Source organism: Ambystoma mexicanum, chromosome 11 (assembly GCF_040938575.1).
Source record: "Ambystoma mexicanum isolate Mex_15411 chromosome 11, UKY_AmexF1_1, whole genome shotgun sequence".
Lineage (NCBI taxonomy): Eukaryota > Metazoa > Chordata > Amphibia > Caudata > Ambystomatidae > Ambystoma > Ambystoma mexicanum.
In genome coordinates, this window is record NC_090934.1 from 133,696,924 (window position 1) to 133,721,894 (window position 24,971).

Below are 24,971 nucleotides of genomic sequence, written 5' to 3' on the forward strand. Positions count from 1 at the left end.
AGCGGACATAAACGTGAAGACCTGCTTGAGAGGTTTTTGTATGTTAGTGTTGCCAGTCAATGCTTTAATATGATTCAGATGGTCACATTTACTTTGTGTTCTTCTAGTTCGACACTTCTATGTCAACTTTCTTTCTTTTAATGGAGTTTCCCCATGTGCCCCTCTCCCAGCTCCTATCCCAGCCCCAGGCTGAACCATACTACCTCTATGCACAAAGACACAAACACACACACACACACATATACACCACACACACACACACAAACATACACACACACACGCGCACGTGCACACAAAGAAATTTAAAAAGGTCAGCATAGTCGTTCTAGAAGACCATGAATTTGTTGTGGTTGATGGAACCCCTGCATGCCCCATTCATCCATTGCTTATGTTTTCTTTCAGTAGAATCCTTGAAGTTATGTTATTTATGTTAGTCTTGTGTTAAAAATACAGGTGTTAATGCAAAACCATGGGCCTCATTACGACCCGGGCGGTAAGGGATTACCGGTACCAGTAAGGGCACCGGTACCGGTAATCCCTTACCGCCCTATTACGAGTTCCCTTTGCGGGTCCTCCCTTAACGCCTCGTTTTACCAGGCGTTAAGGACGGGAACCGCAAAGGGACTTTGGTGCTAATAACGGTACCGCAATTTGCGGTACCGTTATCAGCGCCTTCCCCATTCCCATTGAGCCCTATGGGGGCTCAAATGGGAATGGGGAAGGTCCCTGGTGAATGGGGAATTACCGCCCCCGCCAACATTGGAATGGGGCGGTAACAGCTCCATTCACCAGGGCGGAGTCAGTAAGGATTTGAGGCAGCCATGGCGCTACTAGCGCCATGGTTACCTCCAAACTCCTAATGAGGCCCAATGACTGTTCTTGTCACATATAGACTTTAAGCTCACACCTCAGACATAAGGTTAGCCTGAACTTCACAAATATGAATCCCATGACAAAGCCGAGCCAGCCTGTCATCATAAATTAGGTGCCACTAACTTGACTGATAATAAGCCTTGTTATTATAGTGTTTTCGAATTTGAAGGAATCTTGCATGAAACATTATATAAGAACGAACCGTATTATTTGAATTCATATTACACGATGTTGCGTAGTACGCAATTGTTGTGAGCATGCGTGAGCCTCGTTCTGGCTCGCGCATGTGCCTATTGAATAAAGGAGGTCCCGGTCGCCAGTTGCCGCCGGTACCCGTAACAGCAACATGCGTCCCGTGATACATTTGGATATTTGAAAACCCATTAATGGAGGGAAGGGGCAGTGAGTCTACCATTCACCACAAACTACATTTTCACTCAATCAAGAAATGTAAACATTTTTTTTCAAACATATGCCATTGGCTATTAATTTAGCAATAATACCTGATCCGGCTGGATTGGGTGGTGATGGCGGGGGCCCAAGGTACAGGCCCGGTGGGCCAGATCGGGTAAAATTGCTATCAGCACCCCGGGTTGCCAATCTGGTAACCCAGGGTGATGACAATAATATTTTGTGTACGAATGAACGGGAAGCTGCAAGAAACTGACTCAAGATGGCCACCACGGAGCTGGAAGATGGGGCTCGAAGCGGAGTCCCTCTCCCGTTTGCATGGCAGCCAGAAGGAAGACAGCGCGGCAGCAGCGGCGGGGCGCTGCCCCCTGCAGAAGGGATCAAGTAAGTGGAGGTGGGAGGGATGGAAAACGAAGGGGAAGGGAAGGGTGAGGGGAAGATGGAGGAGTGGGGAAAGCAGCCAAGTTGCTCAGAATGTGGGCTTGGATCGTGGGATTGGTTGTTCCCCCACCATGGGTGCTAATTGTTTTTGTAATGTTTTACATTAGAAAACAATACAAAACTACATGAAGAGTTAAACATTTTTTTACATTTTATTTCTAGAAAATCTAATATTTTTTTATAAGAAGAACTAGGCAGAGGATAGGTGAGAAGATACAGTGTGGGTGTTGGCAGCCAAGTCCACATTCGGGGCCGCAGTGGCAAATCCCCCTTGGTCTCAGTCAGATTGAAGATAAAGTACCACTGTGGCAGGGAACATCTCCCATGTTCCACATGGGATTCCCATCCTGGGAAGGCAGGTAGATGGGCATGATGCCGATGGAGGATTCGCCATTGCTCTGGTAAAATAAAGAAGAATAGCAGTCAGTCAGTGATGGTGGTGCAAGAAGTCCACCACTTACACATTTAAGACTTTCATCATGTCTTTATTTTCCCATTCTTAAAACACGGCACACATGCTCAGTGCTGTACAGTTGGCAACACAGTGTAATTTTGATAGACATAACATAAAATAACTGGAATCCATTTCATGAAGTTGTGAAGAGTCCAGGGTTTTTTAAAGCAGGTTTTTCCAACTTCCTGAATGCGCGTCAGGTGACCCCCACCAAAGAAAGGACAGATTGTGCATGCAAGGTGGCATGGGGTCTCCCTGGTCATCTACAAGGCAAGAGCTATGGTTTCAATGTCTTGGCAGCTAGTGGTGGAGAGGATGTAGGCATTTATAAGAGAGTGTGTGGTCATATGGAGGAGGGGGAGCTAAGTGAAACAGCCAGAGGCTCCACTAATGGGGGTTCCCCAAAAACAACTGAGTTGCTACCAAGAGAGTGACAGCCTCTCCCTGTATATAGGCCTTATCCTTCAGAAAACCTTGAATTGACTCCAGCCCCAAACAGCCTACAACTACTCATGAAAGTAAATGTGATAGCATCAGAGTCCTATTAAAGGGTCAAGATAGCGAGACGTCAGTTATGATATGATATAATATGATATGGCATTTGTAACGCGCCTATACACAAGTGTTTCAAGGCGCGACGAGGCAGGGAGGAGGGAACAAGGGGAAGACACACAACGATCCTACTAGGCCAGGTGTCATTCAGACCGCGCAAGTGCAGGGGTAGGGGGAAGGGAAAAAGTGCAAGGGGGACGGGGGGAGTGCAGTACAAATAGTAGGATAGAAATAAAATAATAAATAAATAGGGCCAGCTGGTGGCAAGTGCAAGGTAAGTGCAGACAAGTGCTGGGGGGGGAGGCTGTAGTGATACAGAGACAGTCCCGCAGTGCAGGGGTTGCCAGGGAGGCAGTCCAAGTGAAGAGTGACTGGGCCCAGGACCGAGGTCGGTGAGAGTGGCCCAGTTGCAGAATCAGTGCAGTTTTGGTGAAGAATTTAGCAGGGGAGAGGGAGAGAGAAAGCAGAAGTGAAGAGAAAGGTTTTGAGGTGCTTCTGGAACCGGAGATGGTTCTCCTCAAGTTTCAGGGAGGCAGGAAGGCTGTTCCAGAGGGAGGCCCCTGCCGCGGAGAGAGATCTACCCCCAGCTCGTTGCTTCGAGAAGCGGCTGACCCTGAGGGAGTTGGAGACGGATGAGCGTAGGGCTCGGGAAGGAAGATATTTAGGAAGAGAGAGTTGAAGGTATTTAGGCCCCAGGCCCCAGAAGGCCTTGTGGACAATGCAGAGGGTTTTGAACTTAATCCTCACAGCCACTGGGAGCCAGTGTAGAGATTTCAGTCCTGGAGAGATATGGTCCCTGGGCTTGAGGCCAAGGACAAGTCTCGCAGTTCTGTTCTGGATGAGTTGCAGAGGGCGGAGAGTGGAGGCAGGCAGATTAAGATAGAGGCTGTTACAGTAGTCCAGCTTCCAGAGAACCAGGGCTCGGGAGACAGTGAGCTTCTGGGGGAAGGAGAGGAAGGGAAGAATACCTCTGAGGAGGTGCAGCTGGTAATGTGACTTCTTAGAGATGTCAGATATATGAGGAGAGAAGGAGAGTGTGGAGTCGAAGATGACCCCGAGGTTTTTTGCTTTGCAGGTAGGAGCAGGAAGAGGGCCAAGAGAGGCCGGCCAGAGAGCTGCAGGGAAGGAGGGAGTGGGTGTGCCGATGAGTAGGATCTCAGTCTTGCTAGCATTAAGGCAGAGGTCATTGGCAGCACACCATTCCTGGATAGCAGACAGACAGTCAGAGATGAGGGAGGGAGAGGAGGAGGCCGAGGGTAGCCTGAAAATGAGCTGGGTATCGTCCGCATAGCACTGAAAGTTGGGGCAGAGGGCGGCAATGCGGTGGGCAAGGAGTGCCAGATACTGGTTGAACAGCCAGGGAGAGAGATTAGATCCCTGGGGAACGCCACAGGTGGAGAAAAAGATGTCAGAGAGGAAGGACCCAAGTTGGACCTGGGAGGGTCGATTGGAAAGGAAAGAGGTCAGCCATGCCAGAGCCTGACCAGTGATACCCAGGTTATCACGGAGACGGTTGAGCAGGATGGCATGGTTGACAGTGTCAAAGGCAGAAGAGAGATCGAGCAGAATGAGAACACACCGAGTGTTGGAGTCGAGGTTCAAGAGCAGGTCCTCACGGATGTTCAGGAGAGCAGTTTCCGTGCTTCTGGCCGCTCTGAAGCCAGATTGATGGTCATGGAGACTATCAACAGCTTCAGCATGGAGGTTAAGATGGGAGATGGCCAGTTTCTCCAGGAGCTTGCCCAGGACCGTTAAGTTCTTGGGTCGGTCACATAGCTAATACCACCCATAGCTTTGTCTCACCCCAGAGTAAAATGACCAATAACATGTCACAAACATATCTTTGGGGATCTACACCTTACCCTTTCAAGGATACTGGATATGTGCTATGACACTTCATATTGGCACCAGGTTGATGTACAGACTGGAATTTGATAACTCATATTATTTGTATTAAGTAAAATAAACATTATTTTATAGATGGTAGAATGTCTGCCTAATTTATTGAATATCTAGTGAGGAACTTGTTGGTTCATCTCACCACTAAATACATCCATAATCATCCAAATTAAAAATGTTAAAGAATGTGTTAGTCTTGTTTTTTAAAACACATCATACTCATGCCATGTCCTATCACAGAGGGACCTCTAACTCTGTTGTATCATCTTGGCTAGCTAATTTTTTAGCCAGCCTAGTTCTCCTCGGCCAAGCCCTGTGTATATACATGGCCACAAAATAGACAACATGGAGGTTGCCAGTAGGCTTGCAATAGAGTATAGCTTCATCCATATGCCTAATCCCTGAAATTCGAAATAATGGCAACAGGTATGTGCCCGCAACACTGTATATCCTTCACAAAGAAGCATAAAGTAGAGAAGACCTCTCCTATGGCGTTAACTGATCCAAGAGTGTCCAAGAGTGTCTATAAGATCAAATCAGCATCTTATCAATGCATGTAATCACTGGGTACCCCAACTGACAGCAGGAACTACTTTTTACTTCCTTAAAAATCCTTTCACACCCAACTTCCAAAAGTAGAGTGCTCCCACCTCTCATAAGTGCAACTCTGCATCAGCTATTCCAAGGCATTGGCCTATAATACTTTTCCCACACACTTAACATCTGCCACCACCTGGCTGTGCATGGTTGTGGTGATGTGGAAGCACTGCATGAAGGCACAACAACCTTGGGATTGTGTGGACTAAGTCAAGAGCTTGCATTATCTTTCTGTCACTCACCTGAAGTCCTCTATCAGTGATGTATAATGAACAAATACATTAAAAGCAAAGAAGGACAAAAAAAAAGTTCAACAGGGCAAAGTCATGAACTATTTTTAATGGCTGAGGAATGTACGCAGGGTGATTGGCTTTGTTCCCTTATCACCTGTTTCCACTGGAGCGATGCGGGACCCCTTGGAATGTGCGAGACCTTGAAGGTCAGATGCTGAAACCAGCAGAATATGGCTGACGCCCTCCTGAGATGGCGGCTGATTGGCTAATGTGCTAGTGGAGGCCCGAGTACCCTATAAAAGCAGAGGCCAATCCTTCTATTCTGAATCCAGAGCCTCCAGCTTCTCCTGAAGTTACCTGAGACCTCCGGGCGCCATGAAGGTCCTCATCCTAGCCTTGGTTTGCCTCCAGCTCTGCGAGGGACTGCTCAGGTGAGCAACCTTAGAACCGTGTACATGTTTTCTGTAGCGTTGCTTCTTCTCTGGGCAAGGCTGTGATTCGGGAATATAAGAATGGATGTTTTTAGGAAAATTGCTGCAGAGTTTTAGTGTGTTATTTGTTCTTTACCCCCTCCCCTGATCAGACTAACAACTATTACTGAAAAAACAACCCTGCTTAAACTGAAAACTTAGAGTTACATTCTTTCTTGACGTAATTTGTGTAAAAACAAATGGTTTATTTATTGTATTTATTTTGAATTATTTTTTTAAGTTTAACATAGTGCTGACAAGTGCTAACAAGTCCCTAATAGAATTTGAATCACTTAATAGGCAGGTTAGATATACATTTCAGTAAGTTACAATCAATAGGAAGCAAGGTTCATGGAAAGAGATGCACTGGATTCTGTTTCCAAGTCAAGAAAACAGAATGTAGGCAATGATTATACAGCTAGCAAAGATGAGTTTGAGTTCCAAAAACGAGTCACACAAAACATGCGCCAGAGAGGTTTACTTCATGCAGCGGATAGGAGCATTGGACAAAAATGGCTTCTAATGTTCCCGTTCCTAGGTGTTTGCTTCTTTGATCTGCATATACGACTGCTGGCGAGTGCTGATGAGTGCTGATGAGTGCTGCCATGTCCATTCTCCTACCTGCTGTTATACCAGAGACTGGCCATGGTCTCTAGCAGCAACGCAATACTGTAAACCACCCCTACCTAACTTAGCAGAAGCATAGAACACACCCAAGAATTAAAACATGAAGAGCAGCAAACAAAATATAATAGTAAAACCTCTGTCCCAGTAGTAAGCCTTCAACAAATCCCCAGAACTGTTTCTGCCATTATTCTGACACATGCAAGAGAGGAGACCATTGCACCATGCCACTGCTGTCCACTACATGATCTCTTCAATGTGGAACATTTCAACCTCCAACTAGAGAGGTTTGACTACATAAATCCCTGGTCTTCCTAAGACCAGCAGCTTAGAGGCAGAATATCCCGGCATATGGAAGTACAGGGGCTTGTTAGCCAAACACACAGTCTAGCTCATAAGAGTTGCCAAGTTGTTTCAGGATGTAGTAATATGATCAAACTTCCTCCTGGTTCCCACCAGCCTGGCCAATGCATGTAGACACGCCTACGGGCCGGTGAGAATTGGTTGGGGGGAGACCTGAGAGCATGCAAATTTCCTGTGTCAACCCAAGAAATAACCAAAAGCTGAACTACAAGAGAGAAGGGATCCGAGGAGGTACAAGGTTTCGTGTCCTTTAAAGGAAATGAATGAAAATTGGCTACGTGGAGCTCTGCATTAATATGGGGGTAAGGGGAGAGAAGACACAAGAATCCAGAGTGAAATCTAAAGATATGACAGCATTGGCATAATTAGAAGGTGCACCAGGAACCGAGGTGTGCACGAGCCGAGACAGGACAGAATCCGTAGGTTTAGAGGGTGATAGCAAAGGAAATTCAAAATGTTAGGTATTGTGTTTCAAAAAATGTGGTGCCATCCGTGGCTCAAACCTGAGAACGCAGTCTCAGAGATATCCGATATCACGATTAGATGGTGTCTGTAGGTGAAAATGGGTGGCTTCAGCAAACACATGCATTGGGATGCCACCGCTGGCAATCAAATCCCTGAGTGGTTCCAGGTAAAGACTGAACACCATGGGTGATAGGCTCGACCCCAAGGGTACTATCAGGCATCAGGATGGGATTTGGATGGGCTTATCCTATAATACTCAACTGGTGGGCAAAGAGGTGCTGAGCCTCTCAAAGATCCTACCACCGATGCCCCTTTCTTGTGCTAGGATTTCAAGCCGCATCCTATGGTCGTGCAGTATCAAACACCACTGAGAGATCCTGGAGTACCAGTTCCCAGACGCCCCACCATCAAGCACATCCGAACCTGTAGAGACCAGGTTTCAAGCAAGACTGAAATGGGACCAGGAGAAGATATTCTCCCACCCAACTATCTTGCTGGATAGAAACCAGCTTCCACAGCAACATATCCCGAAACAAGAAGGTTATCAAACAATAGTTAGAGTGAGATAAGCAGTAAGGGTCAAGCAATGGCGACCTCAGGAGTAGAGTCAAGGGGCTGGTTTTCAAGGGATTACTCTGATTTAAGATATGATGCAAGGAATAATCGACTCACTGTTTAGATCTGGATTGGTTGATGACAGCAGTGATAGGATCGATGGCAATTAAGCATTTGGCAGTGATCTCACTTGTACGCTCCTTATTCCCCATAAAGAGTCCCTCTCCACAAGTTCAAGCCCATGCGGCAGGTGATGGCGGAGCACGGACTGAAGGCCCCCCGGTTGGATCCGGCCACCAAGTACCGCTTCACTGACTTTGCTGTGGCCTATGAACCCCTCTCTAACTACATGGATGTAAGTAAAGTCATACCATTGCTGTGTTTTATTGAGTAATATTCCAATCAATTCATAGAAGTATTACACAGGTAACAGAAAAAAAAAACTATATACCATACTTAATAGTTTACACCTGGTAAAATGTGTTTAGCAAATTTAATTGTAGCTAAAATAATTGAGATTTGTTTGCAAGCGAGAATTCGACACCGGAAAACCTTCTTATTTGTACTTTCCGAGTTGTATCCAAATTTTTTGAACCACTGATTTCTTATATTTTCTAAAAGCATACATTCCATACATATGTGAAATAGTGATTCAATACAGTTATAATTACAAAAGTGACATTATATAAGCAATTCACTAACTTTCGAACTCACACTTTAAATTTCAACTGTAGGCCATAAATTCAGTCTCAGACTTTAAAAAAAATAGCATTGCTTCGCTTCAACCTGATCTCTTTCAGACCTCCAAACTTTTCCACTCTTTAACTCTTTAGAGTCTACCATTTGCTGGTGCTATCAAATCATCCTGTTTAACACCCCTTGAAACCTGTTGTATTTTAGTGTTGCCAGAATGATATCCCTCTGGGTTAACTCACCGGTTGAAACAACCTCTTTGTAATATTTTGGTTGGGGTTTCACATATCTACGAGGTTGGTGTAGCAGCCACTTTTCATGAAGTGGCAGTGAGTGAGGTCTGAGGACCGGAAGTCATTCTGTTTGTGGTTGCACAATGCAAGCTGTTGAATTCTTGCCTGCCCTCCTTCTTTTTCCCTCTGTTTCTTTGCCCCTTTTGCCTCAGGGTCAGCAGTCACTGGCATCTGTCCATCTAATGTCAGTTTCAGTGCAGAGGAAGCAATGCTAAGGCAGTCACTGGCATCTGTCCATCTCGTGTCAGTTTCAGTGCAGTGAAAGCAATGCTAAGGCAGTCACTGGCATCTGTCCATGTCATGTCGGTTTCAGTGCAGAGGAAGCAATGCTAAGGCAGTCACTGGCATCTGTCTATCTCATGTCAGTTTCAGTGCCGTAGAAGCAATGCTAAGGCAGTCACTGGCATCTGTCCATCTCATGTCAGTTTCTGAGGAAGCAATGCTAAGGCAGTCACTGGCATCTGTCTATCTCATGTCAGTTTCAGTGCTGTAGAAGCAATGCTAAGGCAGTCACTGGCATCTGTCCATCTCATGTCAGTTTCTGAGGAAGCAATGCTAAGGCAGTCACTGGCATCTGTCCATCTCGTGTCAGTTTCAGTGCAGAGGAAGCAATTCTAAGGCAGTCACTGGCATCTGTCCATGTCATGTCAGTTTCAGTGCAGTGGAAGCAATGCTAAGGCAGTCACTGGCATCTGTCCATGTCATGTCTGTTTCAGTGCAGAGGAAGCAATGCTAAGGCAGTCACTGGCATCTGTCCATCTCATGTCAGTTTCTGAGGAAGCAATGCTAAGGCAGTCACTATGCAAATGGTCGACTCTGATGCATTGATCAAAGACTCGACACTCGTCTTTATCATAATGCTAGCTGCCACTCTTGTGCATTCCATCATGCTCTATGCCTTATCTCTCTCACTAGCCCCCATTGAGGCAGAGTCTAAGAGTGTGCCACAGGAAAAGAAAGTGCAGTGGATATGTTTTTATTTTACTTGGCGTCCTTTTGGAAATGCACAGGTCACCTTATTCTCGAAGTTGCCCAGTACATTTCAGGGGGTCTGTATGCCAGCTGAAAATGTATGCCGGCCAGTAGACATAGGTGTCAGTAGTCTCTACACGAATGTACGACAGGCTCCCAGCTCCAACGTGGGTGCTGGGGGGGGCATTTCACAATGACAGGCCCTTAAAGGGCCCCCCATTGTGAAATGTGTAACAAAAAAACATTTTCATCACTGATTGTGGCATTAAAATGCAAGTGGGGCATCAGCAACACATACCACTGCTGTACCACTTAACCCCTTAACTGTCAGGCTATTATGCAAGTATATGCAAAAAGGACAAGCTTACTCGTCCTTGGCATAGGAAAATGCATGGCAGGGCATTATTATTTGTGTGCAGCCCTGTAGGTTTTGCGCATTCCCACACGCCTGTTCAAACAGACTGTGTTTGTGTTCTGTGCACTTTAAAGTGCAATCTGTTTCTCACTATGGGAGGTGCTTTAAGAAAATGGCAGAAACACCCCTGATTTGTGCTATTTCACAAAGGGGTGTGTGGAAGTGTCCAATTAAGATGCGTGCATTGAAACGCATGTTGTGGACAGGGTCCAACTTTTTTGCATGCAAGTGAAAGAGATGCAGTAATTCATCTCATCTCTTGCGCCACAAATGTTTTGAGAATCTGGCCCACTGCTTCTATCTGTCACTATAGTTCTCAGACTCAGTGGGCCTCATTACGACCCTGCTGGTCCGGAAAGAGCGATGGTGGTAAATCCGCCACTACCGTTCTTTCCGAACCGGCTGATTAAGAGTCCTGAAGGTGGGAGGTGTCACTCCTGCGAGGTCTGACCTGGTGAATTTAACACCACCCGCCTGCAGGCGGACAGGGAAACACCGGCTCCATCATAGACAGAACCAGTGTTTCCATTGTCCCCATGCCCATGGAGTCCTATGGGACTCAATGGGAATGGAGACTTACAGAATTCCGCCTCCGGAATTCCTGGGTCACCGGGGTCGTAATGCCCCGGTGATTCCGGCAATCATGGAGGCGGAATGGTAATACGGGTCCGGCGGTAACCTGCTGGTTTTTCCGGCACAGTTACAGCCGGACTCGTAATGAGGCCCAGTGACTCTATTTCAGTCTATCCCTAGTTGTCTCTCTCAAATAGACTCTAGCAGTCTCTTTGCTCTCTCTCTGCGGATGCTTCACTGTCTGTCAATTTCTCACTTTCCATGTCCCTGTCTTTTTCTCACAGTCCAGGCTGGCCTTTCGTAGTCTGTCTCGCACAAACTTAATGGTCATTATAGAGAATTGCTAAACTGAGGGACAGAGGCTTAGTAGGGTCAGAGGAACGATGTGGGGAGTTCCCCGTCCTGTGAGCAGAACTGCCGGCGTTTATTTATTTATTACAGTTATAGCAGCACACAAAACCCAGAGGCATCTAGGCGCTAGTTACAGTGCAAGTGCATTGTAGCTGTTCACATTGTAAGACTGCGTTTGCATCAGAAAGGAATTGGTATGGTATGTAGGGCCTAGAAAACAAAGCGGTAAACAAACCGGATTAGAGAGTGTTGGGGGGGTGGGTGGGAATTTTATCCAATATGGGGTGAGGAAAGTACAAAGTCCTAGAGAAACAGCTCTAATATTGCACAAGCTTCACTATTTTGCATTCTAAGCATTAATCAAGGAAAGAACCAAAAATGTCAAAAGCATTACACTGGTGTGCTGTGTAGGGGTGGCCTTGTAGTGGGGATGTGGCCACTATATAACGAATAATGTAGTCAATTCAGAGACCAACAAATCTTTCTCTTTCAACATATGCGTGTGCTTTAGTGATTCACAGGGGTTAAACGATCAATTTCACCTAAATGTGGGCTTAATTGCCGGACTGAAAAAGAAGGGTATCCAGGAACATACCTTGGAGCAGGGGTCTACAACCTGTGTCTCTCCGGATGTGTTGGACTATGTCCTCCATAATCCCTCACCATTTTACATGGTGGTTAGGGCTGATGGGAGCTGTAGTCCAAAGCATCTGGAGAGCCAAAGGTCGCAGCTCCCTGTCTTAGAGGAAAGGACACGCACCTGAGCCCAGATGAAGTTCTGCATAAACTCTACTCTCCTTCACAGATGTCCTACTATGGTGAGATCAGCATCGGCACGCCACCCCAGAACTTCCTGGTCCTCTTCGACACCGGCTCGTCCAACCTCTGGGTGGCCTCCACCTACTGCTCCAGCTCAGCCTGCAGTGAGTAGGGGATATGAGCACTACGCTGCCCCTGGTGGCACAGTCAGAACACATCACCCAAGATAATTAAGTCTTTCCTGCTCTGCACAACACACCTGCTGATCGCTTCCTTTCTCGCCCAATCAGATTGTGTCAAACCTACTAGAAAACTTCCTGGAATAGCCAGGGCCCACATTCGCTAATGCACTGACTCCGACTGAAGGTCACATCTTATTTTCCGCTGTGGCTGGTGTCCTGGCGGGTAAAGTCAGAATTGAACCCTCCGGATGGTCTAGCCTCGGATGACACATTTAGAGCATATTAGTGGAAGCAGTTGCAACACAGTTGGTCTGATCCCAGGTGCCCCAATGAGAACCCATCAGTTATGCAATTCATGCTCCGGTGCGCCCAGTCAGAACATATTACCTCTGATGTCTGCACCCAGGCTGGGACAGTCGGATCAGACTTTATGGATAGCTCACGAGTTAATAGCTCACCTCTAAGCCTGCAAAAAGACCTTCTCAACCTCACACTACTGAGGCCGATAAATTGAGTACCGTTAAAATGAGTAATGCTAACACCTGTTATTGCAGCGCTTAGAATCTATCATGAAGTGGTATATAAAGGAACAAGTCAATTAATAAGAAAAAACATTTTTATTGAAAAAATAATTTGATTTGTTAAAAGGTAACCAATATGCTGATCAATAAATTTGATCTGCTGAAAAAACCATTTAAATCTGATTTGGAGCAAAAAAAAGGCCCATTTCCCAGATTTGAACGATCTTTGACTATTTATCACACTGAAAAAAGCCTTCCCTCCAGCTCTAAACGGAGACCTTGAAATTGACTGCCAGCTCAGCCCAAACTTTCTTTCAAATGTACCAATCTACCGTTACATCCCCCATGCCTTAATCTGAAAGTTCTCTCGGCACGAGCAGACGCGTGGTTATATTCGGTCTGCTCCAGTAGAGGAAAGTGAACCCTATTCTGTTCTCTTGCTGCAGCCAACCACCCGCTCTTCAACCCCAGCCAATCATCCACCTACACCAGCAACAACCAGCAGTTCTCCATCCAGTACGGCACAGGCAGTTTGACCGGAATCCTGGGCTTCGACACAGTGTCGGTGAGCATGCGCAGCAACCCATTGTCACTCACCACTGGCACTCGTTACCTTTAAGACCAAGAATCTCTTTCTACAGATTGTATTTCTTAATGAATTCATCATATCAATCCGTTGTTAAACAGTATACAATGTAATTAGGAATATAAATGATAAACCCTGACCTGTAGACTTGAATTGATTTGTTTTGCCAAACGTCCGCCATCTTTTCTCATCAGTCTGGTCTGTGGTGCATATCCTGAAGTGTATATTTTAATACTGTGTTTTACGTTCTCCTGGAAAAAAATACTTAAAAGTGAAACCTCTTTCTGGAACCAGATCCAGGGCATTTCCATCACGCAGCAGGAATTTGCTCTGAGCGTCAACGAACCGGGCACCAATTTTGTCTATGCCCAGTTTGACGGAATCTTGGGCTTAGCCTATCCTTCGATCGCAGCTGATGGCGCCACCACGGTCATGGAGGGCATGATGAACCAAGGGCTACTCTCCCAAAACATCTTCGGCTTCTACCTAAGGTGCGTATCCAGAAACTCTCAGGGTCCATTTCTCAGACTCCGGGATCGGGATCCATTCCTAGTGCCTTGGGATTACAGGTTTACTGGGTATGCGTACATTTCTACCAAACAAGGTTCTTTGTTGCATGTTACTTATATCGCTCTTAATGACAGACTCCTGCTTCTAAGTGAAGGACCAAGGATGAAACCCAAGGTGCATAGCATCGTATTGTCCATAAGGGGAATGCATTGCCCTTTGGCTATCCTCCTGGTCTAAATATGTCCATATATAGTCGTTTATGTTGGGGACCCTCAATATATTGTTATATCGTAGAGTTGTTTAGTAGACTTTCAGTGGGAGATAGGACGTCCCATGGAACAGTCTAGACCGTGTCTGGTTCTATCCATAGCATCCTTGCAAGAAAGAAGTATTCCAGGACTGGGCAATGTTACATTTCCTAGTTAATGAGTTATCTCCAGTCCTAGTCTGTCCCCATGCCTCTGATGGAGGATGTGTTGAAGGTGCTCAAACTGTTCTCTTAGGGCCTGGACTTTCCTAATAATGACAAAGCCAAGCAAATGTGTTTAGAAAATATAAAGCATGCTCCACTTTTTGCTCAATCCCCAGCCAGGAGAACGCCCAGACGGGAGGAGAGCTTGTCTTTGGCGGAGTGGATTCTAACTACTACACAGGCCAGATCACCTGGGCACCGGTCACTCAGCAGCAGTACTGGCAGATTGGCATTCAGGGGTGAGCCACTGGGAGCAGATATTTTCTGAATAAAAATGTTCTTTTACGCTGTGTTTTGCAATATATGATTGTGTTACCCGTTTCCCTCCCCCATCTTATTCGTCATCGCCTATAGTATGCCACCAACTGGCGTACACAAGCACAGCACAGTTAAAAGATATATTGGAACAGGAGAGAATTCTGAAAGCCATGGGGAAAGAATGGTCTGGACCCGGAAGTTATCGGTGATCCCACCCCCACAACCCTGCTCTTTTGCCTTCTCTCTCCCTGCCAATGACATTTCTTCCTACCTCTCCTCAAGAAATACTAAAGTACTAGACACCTTCACTGCCTCTCTGTCTCTCCCTCATTCGCCTTTGTTTTCTCGACCACTGCACACCTGTAACGACTCTTCCCTTTATGACCGACAACAACGACTGAACTGGCATCCATTTTCCCAACTTATACCCCTGCTGCCCCCTTTGCACAGCAAACAAAGGTTTTGCACCCCATGCTTGCTCCTGCCTCTGTCCTCTCATTAACCTATTACTATCGACAGGAATCTTCCAATAAGGCTTCAAGACGGCAGCTACGTACCCTATCCAAAAGAAGCCCACAGCTGACCTCAACCGTCCAACAAACAATCGCCCAATCTCTCTTCTCCCTCAAAACTATATTTTGGGAAGTGTGGTATTCAGTCGCATAACTGCATACCTAGAGGCTAACCAACTCATCAACCGTCCCCTCGCTCAATCTTGGTTCTGGCGTAAAATGCCCATAGAATGTACCTTGCCGATGGTTCAAACTTTCACAATATTGCATTATTGTCACATAGAATTCTTTCTAATAATTTTCAATCTCTCTACTGTTTTCTACATTGTTGCTGATCCCTCTCTCCTCCTCACTCACTCACCACTTGGTTTCCAGAACTTCTCTTTTCTAGGAAAGGTGTTCGGTGTTCTTCCTTTCCTCACCTTCCCCTAGAAGCTCACTGTCCCCAGAGCTCTAGTTCTCTTTAGGCTGAACTACTGCAACAGCCTCTTTTTAAATCTACCCGCCTGTACTCTCCGTCCTCTACAACTTACCCAGAACAGGAATGCAATTCTTGTCGTTGGCCTCAAGCCCAGGGAACGTATCTCTCCAGCCTTGAAATCTTTCCATTGGCTCCCAGTGGCAGTAAGGATCAAGTTCAAGACCCTCTGGATTGTCCGCAAGTCCTTCTGGGGCCTGAGACTTCAGTATTTCCAGCTCACTCTCCAGAAATATCTTCCTGCTCGAGTTCTTCGCTCCTCCACCTCCAGCTCCTTGAGGGTCAGATGATTCTCCAAGCAACGGGTTGGAGCAGATCTCCTTCCTCGGCTGGTGCCTCCCTTTGGAACACCCTCCCTCTCTGAAACTTGAGCAGAACCATCCATGGTTCCAGAAGCATCTCAAGACCTTCCTCTTTGCTTCTGCCTTCTCTCTTCCTCTCCCCTGCTGATCTCCTGTCTGATACTGCACTGGTCACCTGGCTACCCTCTGAACTCGGGTCCATGTCTCTGCCCACCCAGTGACACACCCGCACAGCCCCCTGGCATCCCCTGTACTTGTGGTCTGCATCTGTAACCCTACAGTCCACTTTCCTGCACTTTTAACATTTGCACTTGCCACCTGTTGGCTGCACTACTTGTTGCATTGATTCCATGTCCTGCACTTGCTCATTCTTCCTCCCCCACAGCACTTCTCCCTCCCCACTCCCGTGCAGTTGCGTGATCTGAATATCACTAAGCCTAGTAATATATTTGTGTTTCTCTTTCCTGTCTCCCCTCCCTTGCCTTGTCATGCCTTGAAACACTTGTTTATAGGTGCGTTATGAATGCCATATCATACCATATCATATTTGTTGCTGATAACCAAATCTTCTTCACCATCCCCTCCTTCATACCAAAATCATCATCACGCTTAACTGACTGTGCCTTTCTTTTTATCATCGAATGGCACTATGTTACCTAATGCCTAACTCATCAAAAACGAAATTAGTTTTCTCCCACCCTTAATGCCATTCCCCTCCACCCTGCCCAAACCCCCTTATCTTCTCACCCCCAACCATCAGAACTCAGATCCTAAGGTCATCTTTAACATCCATCTTAAACTCTGTCCGTTTATGGCCTCTGCATCTGCTGGGCTCAACCTTGTCAGCCTCAGGAAAGTCTGTCCCTTCCTCAGTGTCTACTCTGTCAAAGCTCTGGTATTCACTCTTGTCCTCAGAAAATCTGACTACTGTATCAGAATGCTCCTGGGCCTGCCACAATGTTCCTTTACTGTGCCTGGCAATGTTTTTAACTTTGACACCTGCACCCTCTTCAATCTTGTTAGATCCTTGAATGCCCTTGCTCATCCCTTCCATGCTGGTTGGTTGGCTTTCCTGGCATTATTATTATTATTATTATTATTATTATTATTATTATTATTATTATTATTATTATTATTATTACTGTGCCCATTTCTGGACATCTTCGAATCCAGCCAGAGACATTCCCTCCATACCTTGGAGACTATATGTCTAGCTGTCCTCACTTTCTGTTTGAAGCGCTTCGCTTTCATGTTGGTAAATCTGAAGATCAATACACATGTGAATCATGTGGGCACTGAGCCTCACACTGGTATTATGTGAGATCTGGTCAATATCATGGCCAAAGAGTAATCCCACTTGCTCCCTATTTCTCACCAGATTCGCAGTCAACGGGCAGGCGACTGGCTGGTGCAGCCAGGGGTGCCAGGGTATCGTTGACACTGGCACTTCCCTCCTCACTGCCCCTGGCCAGTACTATGCAGCACTGATGCAGGACATCGGAGCGACTCAGGATTCCAATGGCCAGGTACGCCATGCGGGCACATCCAAACTCTTGCCACACTTGGGGAATTACTTCTTTGAACTTGATGCGGAGCTCTGTGAGACAATGCTGCTTGGGGGGACAAAATGGCCGCCAAGGGAGATAAACTGACTTGGGTGAACATGTTCCTATTTCTCTTCACAGTATGTGGTCAGCTGCAGCAGTCTTCAGAGCCTGCCCACCCTGAGCTTCACCATTGCCGGAAACTCCCTACCTCTGCCACCCTCTGCATACATTCTGCAGGTAAGAGATAGTCATGCTGCTGTCTGATGTTTTGCGCCCTATCACACAGGGTGTATCATGCCCCACCTGGCTCATCCATCCACAACTGGTGCACCCTCCTTCACCTTGTAGACCTTACCACTTCTGGTACACCTGGCCTCGCCCAGCGCATGCAGCTAATAGTAGTGTGTGCCACCACATCTGATACATTCAGGTGAACTTGGTGCACTCTGACACCACAAGCACACCCTCCCACACCTCATTTGATCTGCAATGTCCTACCTATGTGTGCCAAACTTGATGCACTGTGCTGGACCCAATGTCATGCCTAGCGGATCTGCAGGAATCAGTACATCTTGCCACAAATTGGGCACTGCTTTCTGATTAATGCCACGTATGGGTTACCACATCGTTTCTACAACACCATCTGTCTGTCACCTTGTGCACTCTGGGAATCCCATTGCTCATGTATCCTGAAATTCCACATTCAGAAACCTACCACAAAAGATGTGCACATGTCACACAAGGTGTACCCTAGCATACCCTTTCTTACCTGAGGCATTGTAACACACTCTAGGAAACCCCCACACTGTCACACACAGATACATTTGCTATCCTTTGAAAGTCCAGGTAAAACGTGGCACAGCCTTATCTGCAGCACCCTGAGACCTCATGAACAATCCATCACACATCACCACACCTGTTATACCCTGAAACGGTGTTGCAAGCTGCTTAACAATACCACGCCTTCTGACCACACCTAGGCTAGGACACTTTTTGAGACCCGGTACAGGCTACATTTTAGGGTGCACCAGGCACCTATGGTGCACCCTGTCCTCAATTCTCTAAACTCAACAGACTCCAATTCTGTAAAATGAGACACTATTCAAAATGGCACCGCAATACCTGCCATCCATTGGTTGCCACCTCTTATGAACCCAATTTGAGGCCCACCCAAAAAAGTATCATTTTTTTTTATATGGTATAAAACTCCCCTCACTCCCCTTACACATTCATCCACTACACTGTTAAGGTGTGCACTGCTTTTAAAAGAGAATGGGCCTCATTACGGGGTTGGTGCTAGTCATGGCGCTATTAGCGCCATGACTAACACCAATAACGGGACCGTGTCCGCCCTCGTTCAATGGGGACTTACCGGTCCAGTCCGACCTTGGCGGGACCGGTAAATCCCCATTGTAAAAGCCATTCCCCATTCCCATTTGAGCCCCCATAGGGCTCAATGGGAAGGGGGAAGGCGTCAATAATGGTACCGCAAATTGCGATACCGTTACTGACCCCGGTATCCCTTAACGGGTCCCGTCTCGGGATAGGGTGCAAAGGGATTACTGGCAGTGGTGTCATTACTGGTGCCCGTTATCCCTTTGCGCCCACCTCAGAATGAGGCCCAATGTATTTTGTAGTCAACTGTGGACAGTGATGTTGGTTTACTAATATCATCGGGACGGCAGAACTGACATCACATATCCAATAATATCGCAAGAAGGGGAATGATGGGAGCTTTTGCAGCAGCATTTCTTTTTTTTTAACAGATGTTGCCGAAAATATATTTGGGGGGTGGTTTTGGGCTAATAATTAATATTGAGGGACTAAGGATGGGTTGCGGTGGGTCAGGTGGGTTGTCCCCGGGCGGGTGGGCCCCGGGTCGGTGGGTAGGTGGTCCCATATTTGCAGCATAATCAACCGTTTGAAAAAATCAATGAAATTAACTGCAAATGAAAAAAACTCGGTAAAATCGCATAGATACGCAAGAAGTGGCCTCAACTAGCAAGTGGAGGACTGCCTCCTCCACTTCTGCCATGTATATTGTAATATAACACAAATGTAATATAACTATATTGTAACCTGTGTATATACTGCTAATGACTATGTAACTATATTGCAACCTGTACATATATTGCTAATGACCATGTAACTAAGTAACTAAGCTTTGTACTGTAACAAGTGCCACGATGTCCTCGGGCTGTTGTGCGCTATATAAATACGAATAAAACAAAACAAACAAAACGCAACCATTGACTCAGATGAAGGTCCACTGATCATTGCTTTCAAACAATCTTTGCTATGCTGTGTTAGTGGGCATTTTAAAGTGCATACTTGCCTCAAAGACTATTTGGTTCTATGATACTGTTTGGTGGTTACTGGAGCTATGGTGTTGGCAAAGCCACTGGATTCTGATTGGTTATCTAAAAGTATTATGCTTATCTTGGTTGGTGTGTTGACCGACACTGATAGCCTCGATTGAGCAATGCTCTCCCTCCACTTCCTATAGCTGTAAACCTTGCAATGACCAACCAAAGCCTCCCTTACACAAGTGGTTAGATTTTATGCTTTTGGGGGGAAAGTAAAGCCCTGACTTCCTTCTGCTGCTCCTGGTCTAGGAGTATCCAGACAGTACACTGCAGAAAAAGAGCAACACAGATAAGTGTAGGTTTAGGGGAAAGACGTGGGCAGGATAACAATAACAGAGATTCAAGGCAGGTAAATCTGAAGGGCGCAATGAGTGGGGTTGCAAATAAGTCTGCATGGGTACAAAACAGCCTGCAGAGTTAGCATAGCAGTCCGTAGGGCTTGCAAAGTAGTCCACAGGATTGCAAACGAGTCTGCAGGGGTACAAAACAGCCCGCAGAGATAGCATAGCAGTCCATAGAGCTTGCAAAGTAGTCCACATGATTGTAAACGAGTCTACATGGGTACGAAACAGACCGCAGAGATGGCATAGCAGTCCATAGATCTTGCAAAGCAGTCCACATGATTGCAAACAACCCTACATGGGTACAAAACAGCCCGCAGAGATAGCATAGCAGTCCATAGAGATTGCAAAGTAGTCTACATGATTGTAAACGAGTCTACATGGGTACGAAACAGACCGCAGAGATGGCATAGCAGTCCATAGAGCTTGCAAAGTAGTCCACATGATTGCAACCAAGCCTATATGGGTACAAAACAGCCCGCAGAGATAGCATAGCAGTCCATAGGGCTTGCAAAGTAGTCCACAGGATTGTAAACGAGTCTACATGGGTACGAAACTGCCCACATAGGTAGCATAGCAGTCCGTAGAGCTTGCAAAGTAGTCCACATGATTGCAAATAAGTCTGCATCGGTACAAAACTGCCCGCATAGGTAGCATAGCAGTCCGTAGAGCTTGCAAAGTAGTCCACAGGATTGCAAACGAGTCTGCAGGGGTACAAAACAGCCCACAGAGATAGCATAGCAGTCCATAGAGCTTGCAAAGTAGTCCACATGATTGTACACAAGCCTACATGGGTACAAAACAGCCCGCAGAGATAGCATAGCAGTCCATGGGGCTTGCAAAGCAGTCCACATGATTGTAAACAAGCCTACATGGGAACAAAACAGCCCGCAGAGATAGCATAGCAGTCCATAGGGCTTGCAAAGCAGTCCACATGATTGTAAACAAGCCTACATGGGTACAAAACAGCCCGCAGAGAAAGCATAGCAGTCCATAGGGCTTGCAAAGCAGTCCACATGATTGTAAACAAGCCTACATGGGTACAAAACAGCCCGCAGAGATAGCATAGCAGTCCATAGAGCTTGCAAAGCAGTCCACATGATTGTAAACAAGCCTACATGGGTACAAAACAGCCCGCAGAGATAGCATAGCAGTCCATAGATCTTGCAAAGCAGTCCAAATGATTGCAAACAACCCTACATGGGTACAAAACAGCCCGCAGAGATAGCATAGCAGTCCATAGAGCTTGCAAAGTAGTCCACAGGATTGTAAACGAGTCTACATGGGTACAAAACTGCCTACATAGGTAGCATAGCAGTCCATAGATCTTGCAAAGCAGTCCACATGATTTCAAACAACCCTACATGGGTACAAAACAGCCCGCAGAGATAGCATAGCAGTCCATAGAGCTTGCAAAGTAGTCCACAGGATTGTAAATGAGTCTACATGGGTACGAGACTGCCCACATAGGTAGCATAGCAGTCCTTAGAGCTTGCAAAGTAGTCCACAGGATTGTAAACGAGTCTACATGGGTACGAAACAGACCGCAGAGATGGCATAGCAGTCCATAGAGCTTGCAAAGTAGTCCACATGATTGCAACCAAGCCTACATGGGTACAAAACAGCCCGCAGAGATAGCATAGCAGTCCATAGATCTTGCAAAGCAGTCCACATGATTGCAAACAACCCTACATGGGTACAAAACAGCCCGCAGAGATAGCATAGCAGTCCATAGAGCTTGCAAAGTAGTCCACAGGATTGTAAACGAGTCTACATGGGTGCAAAACAGACCGCAGCATTAGCATAACAGTCCATAGATCTTGCAAAGCAGTCCACATGATTGCAAACAACCCTACATGGGTACAAAACAGCCCGCAGAGATAGCATAGCAGTCCATAGGGCTTGCAAAGTAGTCCACAGGATTGTAAACGAGTCTACATGGGTACGAAACAGACTGCAGAGATGGCATTGCAGTCCATAGAGCTTGCAAAGTAGTCCACATGATTGCAACCAAGCCTACATGGGTACAAAACAGCCCGCAGAGATAGCATAGCAGTCCATAGATCTTGCAAAGCAGTCCAGATGATTGCAAACAACCCTACATGGGTACAAAACAGCCCGCAGAGATAGCATAGCAGTCCATAGAGCTTGCAAAGTAGTCCACAGGATTGTAAACTAGTCTACATGGGTACGAAACAGACTGCAGAGATGGCATAGCAGTCCATAGAGCTTGCAAAGTAGTCCACATGATTGCAACCAAGCCTACATGGGTACAAAACAGCCCGCAGAGATAGCATAGCAGTCCATAGATCTTGCAAAGCAGTCCACATGATTGCAAACAACCCTACATGGGTACAAAACAGCCCGCAGAGATAGCATAGCAGTCCATAGAGCTTGCAAAGTAGTCCACAGGATTGTAAACGAGTCTACATGGGTACGAAACAGACCGAAGTGTTAGCATAACAGTCCATAGATCTTGCAAAGCAGTCCACATGATTGCAAACAACCCTACATGGGTACAAAACAGCCCGCAGAGATAGCATAGCAGTCCATAGAGCTTGCAAAGTAGTCCACAGGATTGTAAACGAGTCTACATGGGTACGAAACTGCCCACATAGGTAGCATAGCAGTCCATAGAGCTTGCAAGGTAGTCCACAGGATTGTACACGAGTCTACATGGGTACGAAACAGACCGCAGAGATAGCATAGCAGTCCATAGAGCTTGCAAAGTAGTCCACATGATTGTAAACAAGTCTACATGGGTACGAAACAGACCACAGAGATAGCATAGCAGTCCATAGATCTTGCAAAGCACTCCACATGATTGCAACCAAGCCTACATGGGAACAAAACAGCCCGCAGAGATAGCATAGCAGTCCATAGGGCTTGCAAAGCAGTCCACATGATTGCAAACAACCCTACATGGGTACAAAACAGCCCGCAGAGATAGCATAGCAGTCCATAGAGCTTGCAAAGTAGTCCACAGGATTGTAAACGAGTCTACATGGGTACGAAACTGCCCACCTAGGTAGCATAGCAGTCCATAGAGCTTGCAAAGTAGTCCACAGGATTGTAAACAAGTCTACATGGGTACGAAACAGACCGCAGAGATAGCATAGCAGTCCATAGAGCTTGCAAAGTAGTCCACATGATTGTAAACGAGTCTACATGGGTACGAAACAGACCGCAGAGATAGCATAGCAGTCCATAGAACTTGCAAAGCAGTCCACATGATTGCAACCAAGCCTACATGGGTACAAAACAGCCCCCAGAGATAGCATAGCAGTCCATAGTGCTTGCAAAGCAGTCCACATGATTGCAAACAAAGCCTACATGGATACAAAACAGCCCGCAGAGATAGAATAGCAGTCCATAGAGCTTGCAAAGTAGTCCACAGGATTGTAAACGAGTCTACATGGGTACAAAACAGACCGCAGAGATAGCATAGCAGTCCATAGGGCTTGCAAAGCAGTCAACAGGATTGCAAACAAGTCTGCATTGGTACAGAACAGCCCGCAGTGTTAGGGTAGCAGTCCAGAGAGCTTGCAAAGTAGTCCACAGTTTGCAAAGCAAATCCACGGAGCTTGAAAATCTCTGTGGAGATTTGCACGTGTTGCAAAGCAGTCCACAGGTGTTGAAAGCCACGCTACAGTGATAGCAAGCAACAACACAAAGGTTGGAATTGCAACCCCTAGAAATCAGTAAGTGACATCTAGGATTATAAAAACACTGACATTGTTTAATAAACAGCACAAATAGAAATGCTAGTAATGGTCTGAGGGTAGCATGTGATCGTGTTTCCTGTCCCTTGGTGCAGTCACTACTTGATGTTAAAGGATAGATTTACCAACGTGGGATAGTAACTGAGCATTTCCTTGTCTTTCCACAGAGCAACGGTGAGTGCTCCGTCGGCATCATGCCCACCTACCTGCCCTCCCAGGACGGGCAGCCCCTGTGGATCATGGGAGATGTCTTCCTGCGACAGTACTACTCCATCTACGATGTGACCAACAACCAAGTGGGATTCGCCACCGCGGCCTAGACGTGGGTATTCGCCACTGCGGCCTAGACACGGCGATTCGCCACTGCGACCTAGACGCGGGGCTTCGCTGCCAGGACCCTTCCTGCTATCACCCACTCTCTCTCCCTCCATGTTTCCCTCTCTTTCTCTCTCTATCCTTCACTCTCTCATTCTCTCTGTTACTAGCATTATTGTTGAATTCTGATCTGCTTATTCAAATTTTTTGAGAATTGGATTACACTGATGTTGTCTTCTTTCTTTAAATAAAACAAGTTTGACCTTCTCATGTAGCTATTGTTTGACTTGTAGGACCGTCTCATTATGAGTTGGGTGGATTTTTTGCCAGGAAGTCGGGAATACAGCCAAAGTAAATGACCACGGCAGCCAGCGGTGTTACCTGGAAATATGCCCCATTCCAGCTTTGCCGCTGCTACAGTGGTAGTGATATTGCTGATCGGGGCATTTTGCTTAAAGCATATGTTATGCGTATCCACCCTCATGCTGAGGAGTATATTTGAATGCATGCATTCAGATCCGCATATCCATCATGTGGGAAAGGTGGTAAGAGAATGAGCTTCAGTGAATCCCACCCTTTCATCCCATCACAGCGACCCCACAGAAAACATCACATACACTAGCCATGGGGCTATTAGCGCCATGGCTGCCTCCAAACTCGTGTCCAGGTCCAGGTTCCTTGAATGGGTACTTACCGGGTCATTCCAGCCTTGGAGGACCCGGTAAGTCCCCATTCAAAATGCCCATCCCCATTCCCGTTCGAGCCCTCATAAGGCTCAATGGGAATGGGGAGGGAGCTAATAAAAGGCCTGTTAATAACAGGCCCGTTATTAGGTCCCTGGTCCTTTAGCGGCTCCCGGTAAGGGA

General features: G+C 46.5%; 1 protein-coding gene across 1 annotated transcript; it reads left to right on the forward strand.

The window, feature by feature from the left end:
- Positions 1-5,835: 5,835 nt before the first annotated feature.
- Positions 5,836-24,372, forward strand: LOC138504671 (gastricsin-like). Its single transcript, XM_069625251.1, has 9 exons — positions 5,836-5,891; positions 8,154-8,292; positions 12,040-12,157; positions 13,143-13,261; positions 13,577-13,773; positions 14,381-14,503; positions 17,193-17,340; positions 17,500-17,598; positions 23,958-24,372. The coding sequence occupies exons 1-9, from the start codon at positions 5,836-5,838 to the stop codon at positions 24,108-24,110; spliced, it is 1,152 nt and encodes a 383-aa protein (XP_069481352.1). The 3' UTR covers positions 24,111-24,372.
- Positions 24,373-24,971: the final 599 nt, after the last annotated feature.

Excerpts from the sequence above, each read along its gene's own strand:
- LOC138504671 (XM_069625251.1), top strand. The coding sequence starts at position 5,836 with ATGAAGGTCCTCATCCTAGCCTTGGTTTGCCTCCAGCTCTGCGAGGGA. Across the intron at positions 5,892-8,153 it reads CTCTGCGAGGGACTGCTCAG|AGTCCCTCTCCACAAGTTCA; the intron begins GTGAGCAACCTT and ends TTCCCCATAAAG. Across the intron at positions 12,158-13,142 it reads CTGCTCCAGCTCAGCCTGCA|CCAACCACCCGCTCTTCAAC; the intron begins GTGAGTAGGGGA and ends CTCTTGCTGCAG.